General features: G+C 44.6%; 1 protein-coding gene across 3 annotated transcripts in view; it reads left to right on the top strand.

The window, feature by feature from the left end:
* The window catches only part of LOC110508590 (arf-GAP with GTPase, ANK repeat and PH domain-containing protein 3), a 221,412-nt gene that overhangs the window by 168,528 nt on the left and 33,181 nt on the right, over positions 1–19,703 (top strand). For all 3 annotated transcript variants that reach the window (XM_021589215.3, XM_036966890.2, XM_021589214.3), the window contains exon 13: positions 3,421–3,582. In XM_021589215.3, coding sequence (XP_021444890.1) covers positions 3,421–3,582 — 162 coding nt within the window. The remainder of the gene's footprint in view (positions 1–3,420; positions 3,583–19,703) is intronic.

The following is a 19,703-nucleotide window of genomic DNA, read 5'->3' as shown; positions in this document are numbered from 1 at the left end:
TCTGGGTCTTCCTTTCCTGTGGCGATCCTCATGAGAGCCAGTTTCATCATAGCTCTTGATGGTTTTTGCGACTGCGCTTGAAGAAGACATTTTCCGTATTGACTGACTTTCATGTCTTAAAGTAATGATTTACTGTCATTTCTCTTTGCCTATTTGAGCTGTTCTTGCCATAATATGGACTTGGTCTTTTACCAAATAGGGCTATCTTCTGTATACCACCCCTAGCTTGTCACAACACAACTGATTAGCTCAAACACATTAAGAAGGAAAGAAATTCCACGAATTAACTTTTAAAAAGGCCTACCTGTTAATTGAAATGCATTCCAGATAACTTCCTCATGAAGCTGGTTGAAAGAATGCCAAGAGTGTGCAAAAGTGTTATCAAGGCAAAGGGTGGCTGCTTTGATGAATCTACAATCTAAGATATATTTTGATTTGTTTAACACTTTTTTGGTTACTACATGATTCCATATGTGTTATTTCACCGTTTTGATGTCTTCACTATTATTCTACAATGCAGAAAATGTTTGAAAATAAAGAAAAATCCTTGAATTAGTAGTTGTGTCCAAACGTTCGGCTGGACTCTGAATTTACTCGTTCTGATTTTGCTCATTCTGATATTTCTTAATACTGTAGTTTGTTTGTTTTTTGGATGATGTGTGTATTGCTAGATATGACTGCACTGTTGGAGCTAGAAACATTATCTTATCTCTGCACATCTGTGTACACAACCAATAAAAGTTGATTTAATACTGCAAGACAACACCGCAAATACATTTTTGGCCTCAATTAAAAACTACAAGTTTGGGTCAAATCCAATAAAACACAACACCGAGTGAAACCCTTTGTACCTTCAAGTATCGTGGAGGCAGCATCATGTTATGGGGGTGCTTGTCATTTGCAGGGACTGGGGAGTTTGTCCGGATCAAAATAAATATGAAAGGAGCAAGGCCCAGGTGAAAAGTTAAAGGAAAGCCGTCTGAAAACAATCTAAACATCTTAGTTTACAATTATTTTAGTTTTTTTACATTCAATAAAAAAGATTCACTTTTTAAATGTGGAGTAGGTCCCTTTTTAGATGACTTTTACATTCACTCTGCACTATAAAAAATAATAATTTGGTGGGTGATAATATTTGTCCTATTTCATACATGTACAAGTGTGTATTAATATGAATGTGTGTATTGGAAATGCGTTTTTTGCATGTCACAACTCTCCTCGAGAGACCCTCGGAGAGTGGGTTCACGGCGTTGCTCATTTATGTGTATGCGTGGTTTAACAGCCTCTTATCAGTGAGTAATAGCATTTTGTCTACACACAACTATCAATGGCTTTATAATAGTTTGTAATCATATGGCTCCAATGGATGTAGCTTGACAGATTAACATATTTCACCTATTGAGTCAGTGACAGGGAAGTCTGAGCCAAAGACAAACGGCAATGTATTTCAACCTCATATTTGTTTTCCGTCGCAAAACGTTTTGCTACGGTGTGCCCTGATGAATATGACCCATGTTTCAGGTGCAGGCAGAGCAGCGGATCATGGGTCATGTTCCACAACATTGGGGGCAAAAATTGATAATTAGAAGTATTTATGACACGACGGGGCCCCCAGAGGGGAGGCCTCCCCTTTCACCTCAAGCCACATTAAACAAATGCTGCCTGTCATCATCCAGAGTTGAACAAGGTTGGAGGGGTGGGGCCCCTTCGTTCTCCTCTCAGAGCTGCCATACGGAGCTGTGCTGGCGGGACAGACGCTGAGGTAAAAGGGGAGGGAGGGGGGTACTCTGTGGACCCCTGTGCCCCCAGCTGTCTGCGCCTAGCTAATGACTGGTCTCAGGGGGGCTGTTGTGGGAGAAGCAGGGAAATTGAAACAGACGCCACGGCTACATGTATGGCTCTGCTGCCATTCAAAACCACCCGGTGAGTAGAGGAGGGGAGAGCGAGGGAGAGGACTGGTGATGTAGTAGGCTAGGCCAGCACCGAGCATCACAGTCACTATATACTATTTATTAAACCAGCAGCATCTATTAAGGTGCTATAATCAATAATCAGTCTTTGTTGTTTTTTGTGTCTTTCCTCTAGACATTTGTCCACGTTTGACTATTATCTATGTGAAATAAGATCAAGAACAATCTAAATGTAAATATTATTCTGATAATTCAACTAGCAGGTATACTAGCTGTATCGGTGGAGACACATGATGCATCGTTTTTTGATGTACATCAATGATAAATAAAAGAATCCCAAGCATATATGTATGCCTAATAGTGTGTTAGTTCCTATATTTGTGATCCCACGCTCCAACCTGGCCGCCTGAGGCCTTTTAAAGATCTCCAGTATCCTCCACTTTAACATCCTTCACCCCCTGCTGAGCCCATCCCACATCCCTCTCCTCCCTCCAACACAGCCCCATCTCCCATAAGGTAATGACCAAATTAGGCCTAATGTCTGATGTTGTACACTAGTGGCTAATGGCACAACCAGCGACAGTGGCGGCATTAGAGTATGTGCAACTGGCAACAACAACAGCAATAATCCCTGATCCAAGCCGCCTTCTCTTTTGTCTACCGCCCTCCTCCCCTGCGGCTGGGAAGGTGCGGAGGGAAGAGGGAAGGGAAAATGAATGGCGTTTGCCACACTACAATGAGCTTTTGATGGTAGACAATGGAGGATCCTGCCTGCTCTCCACACGGGGTGGTAGGAGGAGAGCAATATGGAGCTCATGGACTGGCCCCGGCCCTCGCTGCCTCCCTCCCTCTCCCCGACCCCTGAGGCCCCCGGCCCCCATCTCTCCCAGGACTCATAATGGCATCCTGAGGGGGAAAAGAAGAGGGAAAGTGATGTCAAATGTCAGGAAACCAGAAAGATGGCAAGCTGACACCCCCCTCCATCCCTTCAGCCCTCTATCCCTCTCTCTCATCTCTGCCCAACGGTGGCGCAGGTTAATATCACATTTATAAAATACCTTAACAGAAACTAAGCTGGCTCTTAGCCCCCTGTCAGTCACTGACAGTCATATAGAGAGCTTGGCCTGAGGCTAACCTAACTAACCATTTGTTAGCTGACCTGCCCCCCATACCTGTCTGTCTTTCCTTTATCTGCTCTAAAGCCACAGCAGTATAGATACTTTTGGATCGCTAGTATCGGAGTGCTGGGTTGACATCTTTTTCATTGTGATCACTTTGCGTTCATTTGGTTGGTATGAATTAACACTGTCTGGTATTTTTTATAATACATGGTACATCATCACTAGTCAATATCTCATGAATCATAGCCTTCCGTCTTTCCCTTCTAGAATTCCAAATGTAATATGTTTCTGTGTGCGTATTTACACAGTATCAAACATCTTGTACGTAACCTGTCAAAAGTATAGTTGATTTCTCTTACTGATCAGTGATTTTCTCCGTATTTCCACAGCCAACGGGATGGGCGAGCCCCTAACCTGCAGCTCTGGAGTGGGCAGTGCCACCAGTCCTAAGCTGGAGCCTCCCCCCTCACCTCACGCCAACCGCAAGAAACACAGACGGAAAAAGAGCACGGGCATCACCAAGCCAGACGGGCCGTCTGCAGGCAATGAAGGTAAGCCAGAAGTTAGGCTAAGAGTTCTCGAAGACACTCGTTCTGCAAACTCGTCAAAACAATCTAAAACCAGTCAAAACATACTGAAACCGTCTGCAACAATACAGAAACATTCTAAAACCAGTCAAAACATTCTGAAACCGTCTGCAACAATACAGAAACATTCTAAAACCAGTCAAAACATTCTGAAACCATCTGCAACAATACAGAAACATTCTAAAACCAGTCAAAACATTCTGAAATGGCAAGCTTCCTGAAAAAAAGGTGCAAACTTAGTACATCTGGTTAGCATACCTTATTGAAGTGCATGTCTATGTATAGTCACCCCTAATGTTCTCCAGTCTTTAGCCATAGTGTGAACCAACCGCCCTGAGCTCCAGTAGCTGTGAATCTCTCCTCAGCTCAGCAGGGGAGTGGCAGCCACCCCTCTGCCCAATTAATAATGATTCTCCAGTCTGATGATGAATGGACAGCTCTAATTGGATGGCATTGTGAAAACACAGTCCCATCTCTAAGGCCATAAAACTGATGTCACTGGAGCCAGAGATGATCAATCAACATGATTGATACGCTGCATAGCAACAGCGTTGGCACCGACGCCTCCTTAATGACGCTTAGTATTTATAATCATTACGCTTTTATAATGGTTTCACTGACACACGCCCATTCCAGTTTGAATGGGACCACTGACCACATCGTTTCAAGCACGGATCACCTTCACTGTTGTTGATATGTTGGTACAGTAGTTTCAATGTCAAAGATAGAGAAGCACAATGACCACACTAACCTATCTAAGATATTTGTCTTGGATCGTTCTTACCCTCTGTTTTTCCGTAGGAGCAGAGAGGAATGCTTTGTATTGATTTGACAGTATTTAACATACACTGAGAGTACAAAACATTATGAACACCTGCTCTTTCCATGACATAGACTGACCAGGTGAATCCAGATGATCACCTATGGTCTCTTATTGATATCTCTTCTTAAATCCATTTCAATCAGAGTAGATGAATGGGAGGAGACAGGTTAATGAAAGACAAAAGATTTAAGTACCTTTGAGTGGGGCATGGTAGTAGGTGCCAGGTACACCGGTTTGTGCCAAGAACTGCAATGCTACTGGGTTTTTCACGCTCAACAGTTTCCCGTGTGTATCAAGAATGGTCCACCACCCAAAGGACATCCAGCAAACTTGGGGGTGTGCAACTCAAAATTATATATACACTGAACAAAAATATAAACACAACATGTAAAGTTCTGGTCCCATGTTTCATGAACTGAAATAAAAGACCCCCGAAATGTTCCATGCGCACAAAAATGTATATATATTCTGCTGTGCACAAATTTGTTTACATCCCTGTTACTGAGCATATCTCTTTGGCCAATATAGTCCATACACCAGACAGGTGTGGCATATCAAGAAGCTGATTAAAAAGCATGATCATTACACAGGTGCACCTTGTGCTGGTGACAGTAAAATGACACTCAAAAATGAGCAATTTTGTCACACAACACAATACCACAAATGTCTCAAGTTTTAAGTGGTGGTGGTGCAATTGGCATGCTGACTGCAGGAATGTCCACCAGACCTGTTGCCAGATAATTTAATGTAATTTTTTTTTACCGTAAGTCGCCTCCAACGTCGTTTTATAGAATTTGGCAGTACGTCCAACCGGCCTCACAACCACAGACCACGTGTATTGTGCTGTGTTGGCGAGTGGTTTGCTGATGTCAAGGTTGTGAACAGAGTGCTCCATATGGTATGGGCAGGCATAAGGTACGGACAATGAACACAATTGCATTTTATCGATGGCATTTTGAATGCACAGAGATACCGTGAAGAGATCCTGAGGCCCACTGTCGTGCCATTCATCCATCCATCACTTCATGTTTCAGCATGATAATGCACTGCCCCATGTCGTAAGGATCTGTACACAATTCCTGGAAGCTGAAAATGTACCAGTTCTTCCGTGGCCTTCATACTCACCGGACATGTCACCAATTGAGCATGTTTGGGATGCTCTGGATCGACGTGTACGACAGCGTGTTCTAGTTCCCGCGAATATTCAGCAACTTCTCACAGCCATTGAAGAGGAGTGGGATAACGTTCCACGGGCCACAATCAACAGCTTCTATGCAAAGGAGCTAGACTGGTTGTCTGATCCACGCCCCTACCTTTTTTTGTTAAGGTATCTGACTATACAAATGCATAACTGTATTCCCAGTGTTGTGAAATCCATAGATTAGGGCCTAATGAATTCATTTCAATTGACTGATTTCCTTATATGAACTGTAACTCAGTAAAACCTTTTGAAATGATTGCGTTTGATATTTTTGTTCAGTGTGTGTTTCCATGCCCCGACAAATTGAGACAACTCAATATTAGGAAGATGTTCTCAATGCTTTGTACACTCAGTGTATAAGCCTTATTCACATCACCACGATTTTGCCTACATGTATTCCTAAGTAAGCTTACCCACAATGCCCTGTATCATCCTGAAAGAGAAACCAAACAATATTTTAGACCCTAATGGACCAACACTATCAGAATCACTCCAATAATGGTGTTAGGGGCTTGAATGAGTGATGGCTATCATTAGGGACTTGGGAAACTGGTTGGATTCACCTCGTCACATTGCATTGAGGGAATCATTAGTGGACATTAGCCCGTCTCAATGTCCGTCCCAACCTTTTGTTCTGTTCCATATACAGTAGCTTGGAATCATTGAAATGTGTCCACGTGTTTTAAAATGACGAACTTTCTGCTCTAGTTGTGGATGAGTGATCATAGTTTGACCTGTAAATGCTGTTCAGCATGTGGTGTCAATGGAAACGTGCGGATTCAGAAAGTTTTGTTCTCTGTCAAAGAAGCACGTTTATTTCTTTTTTTCCTATTTTTTTTTACCTCTCTCTCCTTCTCTTCTAAGATTTTCTATTAGCATCAGCTTGTCTGTTCTACTGAACGCTTCCGGAATACAGACATATTGCTTAAATATCGAAATCACTCAAGTGTAGGATGCAGGTTGTGTCTCTTGAATGAAGGGGAGAGAACGGGAGGGAGGAAGGAGAGGTTGGATCCTTGAATAAATTGCTATCAGTTTATCTCATTTACAGGGCAATCAGAGCCCTGGAATACAGTCCAAAATTGAATTTTAGTTGTTGTGAAGCATCATAAATCAAAGGGGCATGCGCGTTTTAAGGTGAGCAATCAGTTTTGTCAACATGGGAAGAACAGGATGTGTGAGGGAGTCTTGAGAGGGTCAGACACACTGAGAAATCTGACTGCCGAAAAGGTACTTAGCGCATCTGCCCAGTGTAATAATAGTTTTAATAATAAGTTTTAATAATAATAGTTTAAATACTCCAGGCCACAAGGTGGCAGTAGGTTGTTTAGCTTGTGCCTACTGTAGCTAATGTAAGCTAACTAATGTTGTTGCTAGCTAGCTAGAATTTGTAGTACGCCCTTGTTGATACTAACCAGATGGCCACAACTAGATAACTAGTGAAGTTAGCAACATTATACTAATAATCACAATGGATTAATATTTGATTGAAGCAGCTGCCTGTTAGCTATGTTGTGCTAAATGACGATTCTAACCGTTTTAGCTAGCGTTAGCTAGCAAACAAACTGGCACTGGCAGTATGGGATAATGGAGATTTGAATTGAAGGATCTTCTTCATCTTGCTAGATAGCTAGCTTGGTAAAACATTTAATGTTGTGTGCATTGTGCTACATTTACCACCCCATTCATCTATATGAAGTGTGTGTGTGTGACTGCCTGGCTCAGTTAGCTAGATAACTAACTAATGAGCATGCACATGATCAAACTGAACCTAAAAATAAAAAAAAAATTCAAGCACAAAGCTAGATGTAAAATATGTACATCCATTACATTTTCATGCAGCTATATTGTTTTAGTAAGAACAATTCAGATGAAAAGGTGGTGGATTACATTGGGAAAAGTGCCCATTTGTTTAATCTTTCTTGGCACTTCTGTCGGCTCCCTGACGTGGAGGTTTTTGCTCTCTAATTGTCAAGTTCATTGCATTGTGATTCTACACGTAGAAACGGCAGGTTCGTTGTTAACAAGTCAGTACACAGCATGGTGTCACGTTCTGACCTCTATTTCCTTTGTTTTGTATGTAGTTAGTATGGTCAGGGCGTGAGTTGGGTGGGCAGTCTATGTTTGTTTTTCTATGATTTGGGTATTTCTATGTTTCGGCCTAGTATGGTTCTCAATCAGAGGCAGGTGTCATTAGTTGTCTCTGATTGAGAATCACACTTAGGTAGCCTGGGTGTCACTGTGTGTTTGTGGGTGATTGTTCCTGTCACTGTGTTTGCTGTCACAGGATAGGACTGTTTTGCGGTTTCACATTTCTTGTTTTTGTTAGTTTGTTCATGTTAAGTTATTTATTAAAACATGAATCAAAACAACCACGCTGCGCTTTGGTCCGCTTCTCCTCCGTCAATGGAAGAAATCCATTACAGAATCACCCACCACAACAGGACCAAGCGGCGTGGTAACGGGCAACAGCGGCACAAGGAGGAATGGACTTGGGACGATGTGTTGGACGGCAAGGGTTGCTACACATGGGAGGAGATCCTGGCGGGAAAGGATCGCCTTCCATGGGAACAGGTGGAGGCAGCGAGGAGAGCAGAGGCAGCCGGGGAGAGGAGCCGGCGATATGAGGGAACACGGTTGGCAAGGAAGCCCGGGAGTCAGCCCCAAAAATGTATTGGGGGGGGGCTAACAGGGAGTATGGCTACGCCAGGTAGGAGACCTGAGCCAACTTCCTGTGGTTACCGGGGGGCTAGAGAGACCGGGCAGGCACCGTGTTATGCTGTGGAGCGCACGGTGTCCCCAGTGCGGGTGCACAGCCCGGTGCGGTACATTCCAGCTCCGTGTATCGGCCGGGCTAGAGTGGGTATCGAGCCAAGTGCCATGAAGCCGGCTCTACGCATCTGGTCTCCAGTGCGTCTCCTTGGACCGGCTTACATGGCACCAGCCTTGCGCACGGTGTCCCCGGTTCGCCTGCATAGCCCAGTGCGGGCTATTCCACCTCGCCGCACTGGCAGGGCGACCGGGACCATTCAACCGGGTAAGGTTGGGCAGGCTCGGTGCTCAAGAGCTCCAGTGCGCCTGCACGGCCCGGTCTATCCGTCACCACCTCCACGCACCAGCCCTCCGGTGGCAGCCCCCCGTACCAGGCTGTCTCTCCGGCCCATCCTTACAGGGGCTCCCTCCTCTCCAGCGCTGCCGGAGTCTCCCGCCTCTCCGGCGCTACCAGAGCCTTCCTCCTGTCCAGCGCTGCTGGAGTCTCCCGCCTGTTCGGCGCTACAAGAGCTACTCAGTCCGGCGCTTCCAGAGCCTTCCTCCTCTCCAGCGCCGCCAGTGCCGCCCGTCTGCCCAGCGCCGCCAGTGCCGCCCGTCTGCCCAGCGCCGCCAGTGCCGCCCGTCTGCCCAGCGCCGCCAGTGCCGCCCGTCTGCCCAGCGCCGCCAGTGCCGCCCGTCTGCCCAGCGCCGCCAGTGCCGCCCGTCTGCCCAGCGCCGCCAGTGCCGCCCGTCTGCCCAGCGCCGCCAGTGCCGCCCGTCTGCCCAGTGCCGCCCGTCTGCCCAGCGCCGCCAGTGCCGCCCGTCTGCCAGGAGCCGCCAGTGCCGCCCGTCTGCCAGGAGCCGCCAGTGCCGCCCGTCTGCCAGGAGCCGCCAGTGCCGCCCGTCAGCCAGGGGCCGCCAGTGCCACCCGTCAGCCAGGGGCCGCCAGTGCCGCCCGTCAGCCAGGGGCCGCCAGTGCCACCCGTCAGCCAGGGGCCGCCAGTGCCGCCCGTCAGCCAGGGACCGCCAGTGCCGCCAGTCAGCCAGGGGCCGCCAGTGCCGCCAGGGGCCGCCAGTAAGCCAGGGGCCGCCAGTGCCGCCAGTCAGCCAGGGGCCGCCAGTGCCGCCAGTCAGCCAGGGGCCGCCCGAGCAGCTGCCCCTCTGTCCCGAGCAGCTGCCGCCCCTCTGTCCCGAGCAGCTGCCGCCCCTCTGTCCCGAGCAGCTGCCGCCCCTCTGTCCCGAGCAGCTGCCGCCCCTCTGTCCCGAGCAGCTGCCGCCCCTCTGTCCCGAGCAGCTGCCGCCCCTCTGTCCCGAGCAGCTGCTTCACCTCTGTCCCGAGCTGCCCCTCTGTCCCAAGCAGCCCCTCTGTCCAGTGGGGTCATTGAGAGGGGTGGCCATGGTGAGAAAGCCACGGAGGCGGACAATAAGGCGGACTAAGACAATGGTGAAGTGGGGTCCGCGTCCCGCGCCAGAGCCGCCACCGCGGACAGACGCCCACCCAGACCCTCCCCTATAGGTCAAGGTTTTGCGGCCGGAGTCCGCACCTTTGGGGGGGGGGTACTGTCACGTTCTGACCTCTATTTCCTTTGTTTTGTATGTAGTTAGTATGGTCAGGGCGTGAGTTGGGTGGGCAGTCTATGTTTGTTTTTCTATGATTTGGGTATTTCTATGTTTCGGCCTAGTATGGTTCTCAATCAGAGGCAGGTGTCATTAGTTGTCTCTGATTGAGAATCATACTTAGGTAGCCTGGGTGTCACTGTGTGTTTGTGGGTGATTGTTCCTGTCACTGTGTTTGCTGTCACAGGATAGGACTGTTTTGCGGTTTCACATTTCTTGTTTTTGTTAGTTTGTTCATGTTAAGTTATTTATTAAAACATGAATCAAAACAACCACGCTGCGCTTTGGTCCGCTTCTCCTCCGTCAATGGAAGAAATCCATTACACATGGACTCATTTTATTCTAGCAAGAGAAGGAACGGCCTACTGTGCTATACCTATCGACAGTCCGATTTCTCAGTGTGTCTGTACCATGAGCTGTAGCCAAGGAGATATCTTAGCCAGGCAGTTATGTTTATAAATTAGTAGGGCAGTGAAATTTTCCTGACCATGTGACATGACCAGGAAAACCACTGCACCTTAATTAGACTTCAATTTGGCTCCACAGAGTTTTTCCATTGAAGAACTTGTGGTCCCTAAAAATAACAGTAGGGCATTCCTAATTCTGTTCTTTATGCAAACCTTCAACTGAAGAGGGAAGAGACAGACTGGCAAAGTTAGCACAGAACCTCGTAAATCTGTGGGAAATGTGGGGTTCATTTTGGGCCACTTTAGTCAGGAAAGTAACATCTGCATTGTGAGTCAATTGTTTGAAAGTCGAGTTGTTCCTATGTAAGTCAAGAGCAGTTCCAATGACATATAGCTTTCAACGTACACATCTCCGAATCAGTATTGTATAGGTGTGACATGCGGAGGCAGCAATGTGAATTCTCTTTGCTGTGTCGGCTGCGTTTCCACTATACGCTTTCCTCTGAGGAAGTGCACAACGGACACAGCCCCTAATATCCTAGTGCACTGTCAGAGCCGTGTGCAGTGTAATGAACTTCTCATGTGCTTAAGGAATGATGCAGGATGCATAGCGAGACAACTGACAGCCCGTTAATGTGCTTCTCAGCAGCCGCCTGGCATCGGGGCTCTCTGTACGCGCCACTCGCAAACCGTTCGCATGCCACCTGCCTTAAAAAAAAAACACTGGAAAATCGATGGGCGATAAAGACTTGTGTTCTGGGGGAGGCCCTTCTGATTAATGCAGACTGTCAGGGAGGAGAGCTTCATTAATGTTATTTCTCTTTTAAAAGAAGGAAGGAAAGTGTATCAAATGTTCATTATTTGAAATGGGGGGGTTCAAGGACATAGCAGTAATGTTTTAACTGTTAGTTTGTTTGTGTTTAGTTTGTCTCTTAATAGTTTTGAAATTGTTTTTCTAACTGTTTTTGTTCGTAAGTTACTTTTATGTCTTAACATGTTGTGTCGTCTCAGTTCCATGTGAATTTGAGATAGATGTATAACTCGATGTATGAAAATGAGTTGGTGTGAGAAATGTTCATTGCAAATGTCCTGCTCTTCTTAGAGTGGGCGTTCAGAAGAAACCTTGATGTGGTTGTATCATCTCCCAGAGAATAACCGTCCCCTGCCAACTATCGGTAACCCAGTAACACGTCTTAATGATTATATAAATATGTCTTAACATCCAGAGCGGGAAACCTACAATCCCTAACCCTCCTAATCCTTTAGCCATAACCCTAACTCTCCACCTCAGTGAGGTTAGGATATAAAGTACATCCAGTAACATCCTCCACTCCCTCCACCACCTCAGTGTGTTAAGGGTTATATATAAAGTGTACACGATATACTATAATGCCCAGACTCCTCCACTCCCACCCTCTACCTCAGTATGTTTAAGGTTATACAGTATAGTACATAAATACCCAGACTCCTCCACCTCTGTTTGTTCAGTGTTAATGTCTTCTGGAGTCCAGCAGTGGATTGGGAAATGGAGGTTTAACAGCCCTGTGCTAATAGTGGGTATTTATCTCAATACTTTGTTTTGTCATTGACTCCCTCCCCGGACAATACCGTACATCTCTGTTTCATTTCGCAAAGCTGTCCCCGGAGCCCAGAGCAGCTACAGTAATGGCTCCTCGGCTTTCCAAACCAAACGCCACCCAATGCACGTCGCAGAGAAAGGAATAATAAGATTCTCATTTGTGCGGCTCTGTACACAACGCCCTGCCCACAGATACGCCGTGTAATTGACAGTGTTTTCTTTTCGCGTATCGCTAAATGTAGTTTTGCTATTAGGTCGTGGCTTGTGTGTGTGTCTGTTTATGTGCGCCTATGTGTGTGTGTCAGTATTCTCCTCTCGCTCTGCGTTTTGGTGCGGTGCGGTTCCCCCGGGGCCGTGTGTGTCTCAGTAATGGCCTGCTCCTGATTGCTCTGGTCCAGGTTAGGAATATTGGCTTTAATGATGTGTAAAATGAGCAAGCAGTGCCTGTGACATTTACAGATGGCACCGCCTTGGCCTGTTCTTCCCAACTGCACGTTAATTCACAGGAACAGAAAGCACTTCTTTAAGTGACCGCCTGATGCGTGCAACATACGCAACCCAGCACAAGACCTCATACACACCATCACACATACAAAACCACACCTTCGATGACTTGTCGCCCCCACCACCTCAAAGTCTCTACTATATAATGTCAAAATACACACACGCATTAGTTTCACACTTGCACCCACATGCACATGTACACACACACATATACACTCACACCTTGAGGCCTTGCTGAGGCGGTCATTGAATCGATCTCTCCAGAGAGAGGTAGTGTGAGGCAGGATAGATGTGTCCCTCCCTGGCCCTGCCTCTCTGCCTGCCGTAGACAGCTCAGCTGGGCTCAGCCCAATCCCCAGAGGTGCTAATCTGGTCCTCCGGTCCTCACTTCTCCCATGGAGCATCTGCTGTGGAGTGGAGGGACGGCCATTAGGAGTAGAGACAGCTCTGTGTCAAACATGTACCAATGATCTCTAAATATTTATGCTCAGAGGTCTGATCATCTTCGTTGATCTGTAATGATACCAATTTGGTAATTTCTTGATTTACCAAATCTGCAGTTTATATTATTTATAAATGCTATGTATTTGTTGTTAAGACATCCAGTCTGATGAATCATGACTATGTGACTTAAATGCATTCTAACAGTTTTATGATTCACGGTAAATGGTGAACAGGAGGACATACAGGTAACTGCCAAAATAAAGGAAACACCGACGTGAAGTGTCGTATGGTGCTGGGCCCACTACGAGCCAGAACCGCTACAATTCTTCCATGAGAAATTCCATAATTTTGTGTTTTGTTGATGGTGGTGAAAAACGCCGTCTCAGGCACCACTCCAGAGTCTCCAATAAGTGTTCAATTGGGTTGAGATCTGGTGCGTGAGACGGCCATGGCATATGCTTTGGATCTTTTTCACACACATCAAACCATTCAGTAACTACTCGTTCCCTGTGGATGGGGGCGTTGTCATCCATTGGGCGCATGGCCATGGTAGCCAAAATAGTGGCCAAAAAAACGGCCTGCCCAAGATTTTTACACATGAACCTACACAAGATGGGATGTTAATTGCTTATTTAACTCGGGAACTACATTTACCTGTGTAAGTGCACCTGCTTTCAATATACTTTGTATCCCCCATTTACTTAAGTGTTTCCATTATTTGGGGAGTTACATGTATACTGTGTAGACTGTAGGAGAAGATGCCTTCGCTCCTTGCTTGACTCCACATCACCACAGCCATTAGGCTATCATTTATTTTTTATTGTGGTCATGTTAATTAAGGAAAATCATCGTATCTGCCTCTTGATTCTCCACAGTAACAGTTGTTCCCTCCTATTGGATTCATATTACGTTGCTCCACGTCCGCCCACTGCCCTGGCCACATCTAATTGGAAAGGACTTGTTGATTGTGTAGCTGCTGGATAAATATTGTCAGATCACGGGGTTAATGCTGATTGCTGGTGTTAATGTGTGACTGAACTCCCCATTCGTTCCTCTGTTAGCCGTGGGCTAACTGTACCCATTGGGGAACATCGGGAGTGCTAATGATCCTAGCGCTAGCTGTCTCAGCCATCATCATGGCAACAGCTGCCTCTGAAATAGCAGCCGTAATACCTCATTGTATCGTTCACGCCTGGTATTTATCGTCTTGGTGGAGGACATTTTGACCTTAATCGTGGAACGAAATTACTTTGCTTCACACAGAATTACCTCTACAGTGAGGCTGTGTTACAGGTCCTGCATGAAAAAGCAATATCAACATACTGTACAAGCATATCATAATACTACTGTTGCCTCCATGATACTATGATACTACCACAGAAATATAATTACTTGAACAGATATTTCCATTAAAGTCAATGGGTCTTAGGGGATTTGCCTGTTCTACTATCTGGTTTGGTCAATGTTTTTGTCTGATGGTTTGGCCTTTTTAGTGCTCACGTCTTACCTGTACTGTTCTGTTCCGCGCATGAAGAGTTAGATTTGTAACCTCAACAGTTTAAGAAGTCAGCGATTTGTTGATTTCTTAATCTCAGTAATGAACGCGTTTTAATGCCTCCAATTTATTGCCAGTCAACTAAATAATTAGCTTTGTTCAGGTTTTTAGAAGCTGAGTGCAGAAGTGTAACGTCATTGGACTCTGAGGAAAACTAGGCTGCAAATGTAAATGTCATGCTTTTTTTAAAATGAACAATTATGAGACAGTTGAGGAGAAAGAGGCACTCTTTAAAGTACAATACTTGTATAAAACTGACTGAATGTCGCGCTGTACTGCAGCGCCAGCTGTGCCACCAGAGACTCTGGGTTCGCGCCCAGGCTCTGTCGTAACCGGGAGGTCCGTGGGGCGACGCACAATTGGCCTAGCGTCGTCCGGGTTAGGGAGGGTTTGGCTGGTAGGGATATCCTTGTCTCATCGCGCACCAGCGACTCCTGTGGCGGGCCGGGCGCAGTGCGCGCTAACCAAGGTTGCCAGGTGCACGGTGTTTACTCCGACACATTGGTGCGGCTGGCTTCCAGGTTGGATGCGGGCTGTGTTAAGAAGCAGTGCAGCTTGGTTGGGTTGTGTATCGGAGGGCGCATGACTTTCAACCTTCGTCTCTCCCGAGCCCGTACGGGAGTTGTAGCGATGAGACAAGATAGTAGCTACTAAACAATTAGATACCACGAAATTGGGGAGAAAAAGGGGTCAAAATTCTACAAAAAACAAAAACAAACCAAAAAAACTGACTGAATGTCTGAATTTTTTTATTCAATCATATATTTTTATTGTTTGTTCAGTTTCCTTAACAAATGATTATTGATAGGATAATAGGACCTTCTAACACCAAAAGGGACTCAATAAGACACCAACTAAGCATCACATCATGTTACTCTAAGCCTTTGAGAGTCATTGTAACATTACTCAAACCCAGACTTCCATATGTAAACACTCCTTAACTGTACTGTATGTTTAAATAAGAAGCTCTGAGGTCTTTATTGATTCTGTTACCTGTAGTCGATATCTCAAACGAGATCAGATAATTGAAGTTGGTGTCGAGCTAATTGGATTATAGCTTTGCCCCTGAAGAGGAGACCCTCCACTAGAGCATTGTGATTGCTACAATCCCCACAGCCAGAACCAACTACTTACTTTTGGTTCTGGGAATGGATGTATGGACTTATTATCCTTTTCATACACAGACCCAAATCCCACTAATTTACCATGCCTGCATAATTAACCAAGCTTGTTTGCATATCTTAAAGGGGTAGTGGGTAAAAAACATGGGAAAAATAAAAGCCACCTAAAGACCTATACCCTTTACAGACTGACTTTATGCAGTGGTGTAAAGTGCTTAAGTAAAAATAATTGAAAGTACTACTTAAGTCATATTTTGGGTTTCTGTACATTATACTCCATACATTTTCCCTGACACCCAAAGGTGCTTATTTACATTTTGAATGCTTAGCAGGACAGGGAAATGGTCAAATTCACTCACTTATCAAGAGAACATCCCAGGTCATCCCTACTACCTCTGATCTGGTGGACTCATTAACTGGAAATTAGTTTGTAAATTATGTTTGAATATTGGAGTGTAGCCAGGAGCCCGCTCTTTTTACAAGACAATTGTGCTGTCTGGTTTGCTTAATATAAGCAATTTGAAATTATTTATACTTTTGAAATTACATTTACTTTTGATACTTAAGTATATTTAAAACCAAATACTTTTAGACTTTTACTCAAGTAGTTTTTACTGGGTGAATTTCACTTTTATTTGAGTCATTTTCTATTAAGGCATCTTTACTTTTAATCAAGTATGACAATTGGATACTTTTTCCACCACTGACTTTACGGTATGATACACTATGTATACAAAAGTATGTGGACAACCCTTTAAATTAGTGGATTCGGCTATTTCAGCCACACCCGTTGCTGACAGGTGTATATAATCGAGGACACAGCCATGCAATCTCTATAGACAAACATTGGCAGTAGAATTACCTTCCTGGAGAGCTCAGTGGCATTCAACCTGGCACCGTCATAGGATAACAAGTCCAACAAGTCAGTTCGTCAAATTTCTGCCCTACTAGAGCTTCCCCAGTCAACTGTAAGTGCTGTTGTTGTTAAGTTGAAACATCTAGGAGCAACAACGGCTCAGCCGCGAAGTGGTAGGTTGTACAAGCTCACAGAACGGGACCGCTGAAGCACGTAGCATGTACAAATAATCTGTCCTCTGTTGCAACACTCAGTACCGAGTTCCAAACTACCTCTGGAAGCAACGTCAGCACAATAGTCGGCAGCTTCAAGAAATGTGTTTCCATGGCCGAGCAGCTGCACACAAGCCTAAGATCACTATGCGCAATGCCAAACGTCGGCCGGAGTGGTGTAAAGCTCGCAGCCATTGGACTCTGGAGCAGTGAAAACGCGTTCTCTGGAGTGATGAATCACGCTTCACCATCTGACAGTCTGACGGAGGAATCCGGGTTTGGCGGTTTTTATATTTTTTTAAATCAAATTTTTCTGCTTGCATCAGTATCTTGATGTGGAATAGAGTTCCATGTAGTCATGGCCCTATGTAGTACTGTGCGCCTCCCATATACTATTCTGGACTTGGGGACTGTGAAGAGACCTCTTGTGGCATGTCTTGTGGGGTATGCAAGGGTGTCCGAGCTGTGTGCCACTAGTTCAAACAGACAGCTCGGTGCATTCAACATGTCAATCAATACCTCTCACAAATACAAGTAGTGATGAAGTCAATCTCTCTTCCACTTTGAGCGAGGAGAGATTGACATGCATATTATTAATGTTTGCTCTCTGTGTTCTGAGCTAATTCCCTTTTTGTGGCACCTGACCACCCGACTGAACAGTAGTCCAGGTGCGACAAAACTAGGGTCTGTAGGACCTGCCTTGTTAAGAGTGCTGTTTAGAAGGTAGAACAACACATTTTTGTGGACAGACTTCTTCCCATCTTAGCTACTGTTGTATAAAAATGTTTTGACCATCACAGTTTACAATCCAGGGTTACTCCAAGCAGTTTAGTCACCTCAATTTCCACATTATTTATTACAAGATTTAGTTGAGGTTTAGGATTTAGTGAATGATTTCTCCCAAATACAATGCTTTTAGTTTTATAAATATTTAGGACTAATTTATTCCTTGCCACCCGCTCTGAAACTAACTGCATCTCTTTAAGTGTTTCAGTCATTTCAGGTACTGTAATAGCTGACGTGTATAGTTTTGAGTCATCCACATACATAGACACACTTGCTTTACTCAAAGCCAATGGTATGTTGTTAGTACAGATTGAAAAAAGTAAGGGGCCTAGACAGCTGCCCTGGGGAATTACTGATTCTACATGGATTATGTTTGAGAGGCCTCCATTAAAGAACACCCTCTGTGTTCTTTTTGACAGTTAACTCTTTATCCACAATATAGCAGGGCGTGTAAAGCCATAACACATACAACATACGTTTTTCCAGTAGCAGACTATGATCGATAATGTCAAAAGCTGCACTGAAGTCTAACAAAACAGCTCCCACAATCTTTGTGTCATCAATTTCTCTCAGTCAATCATCAGTCATTTGTGTAAGTGCTGTGCTTGTTGAATGTCCTTCCCTATAAGTGTGCTGAAAGGCTGTTGTCAATTTGTTTACTGTAAAATAGCATTGTATCTGGTCAAACACCATTTTTTCCAAAAGTTTACTAGGTATTGGTAACAGGCTGATTGGTTGGCTGAGCCAGTAAAGGGGGCTTTACTATTCTTAGGTAGAGGAATGACTTTTGCTTCTTTCCAGGCCTGGGGGCACACACATTCTAGTAGGCTTAAATTGTATATATGGCAAATAGGAGTGGCAATATCGTCCGCTATTATCCTTAGTAATTTTCCATCCAAGTTGTCAGACCCCGGTGGCTTGTCATTGTTGATAGACAACAACAATTTTTTCACCTCTTCCACACTTACTTTACAGAATTCAAAGTTAAAATGCTTGTCTTTCATAATTTGGTCAGATATACTTGGATGTGTAGTGTCAGCTTTTGTTGCTGGCATGTCATTACTATTGCTAATCTTGCCAATGAAAACATATTAAAGTAGCAATATCAGTGAGGTTTGTGATGAATGATTCAATGAGCTGAGTTTGCCTTTTTTCCCAAAATGTCATTTAAGGTGCTCCAATGCTTTTTACTATCATTCTTTGTCATTTATCTTTGTTTCAGATTGTATTTTCTTATTATTATTATTCAGTTTAGTCACATGATTTCTGAATTTGCAATATGTTTGCCAATCAGTTGTTCTGCCAGATGTATTTGCCATTCCTTTTGCCTCATCCATCTCAACCATACAATTTTTCAATTCCTCATCAATCCACGGGACATTGACAATGACCCAACACATCTCCATGCTGTGTAAGAGTTATTTGACCAAGAAAGAGAGTGATGGACTGCTACATCAGATGACCTGCCTCCACAATCACCCGATCTCAACCAAATTTAGATGGTTTGGGATGAGTTGGACTGCAGAGTGAAGGAAAAGCAGCCAACAAGTGCTCAGCATATGTGGGCATTCCAGGTGAAGCTGGTTGAGAGAATGCCAAGAGTGTGCAAAGCTGTCATCAAGGCAAAGGGTGGCTACTTCAAAAAATCAAAAATATATTTTGATTTGTTTATTTAAAAATATATAGTTACTACATGATTCCATATGTGTTATTTCATAGTTTTGATCTGTTCACTATTATTCTACAATGTAGAAAATAGTAAAAATAAAGAAAAACCCTTGAATGAGTAGGTGTGTCCAAACTTTTGACTGGTACTGTATGTTAACGTGGGCTATTTTGAGCACTTTCTGGGATGCTTACATGTTTTCATTGCTTCTCCGACTCTCACTTCAAGTTCTCCCACTTAAAAAGAGATGAGAGGCCTGTAATTTTTCATCATAGGTACACTTCAACTATGACAGACAAAATGAGAAGAGAAAAAATCCAGAAAATCACATTGTAGGATTTTTTATGAATTTATTTGCAAATTATTGGGGGAAAATAAGTATTTGGTCACCTACAAACAAGCAAGATTTCTGGCTCTCACAGACCTGTAACTTCTTCTTTGAGGCTCCTCTGTCCTCCACTCGTTACCTGTATTAATGGCACCTGTTTGAACTTGTTATCAGTATAAAAGACACCTGTCCACAACCTCAAACAGTCACACTCCAAACTCCACTATGGCCAAGA

Source organism: Oncorhynchus mykiss, chromosome 28, assembly GCF_057628025.1.
Source record: "Oncorhynchus mykiss isolate SJ-2025 chromosome 28, ASM5762802v1, whole genome shotgun sequence".
NCBI lineage: Eukaryota > Metazoa > Chordata > Actinopteri > Salmoniformes > Salmonidae > Oncorhynchus > Oncorhynchus mykiss.
Note: the sequence above shows the minus strand (reverse complement) of the source record. Positions and strands in the feature narration are given on the sequence as shown.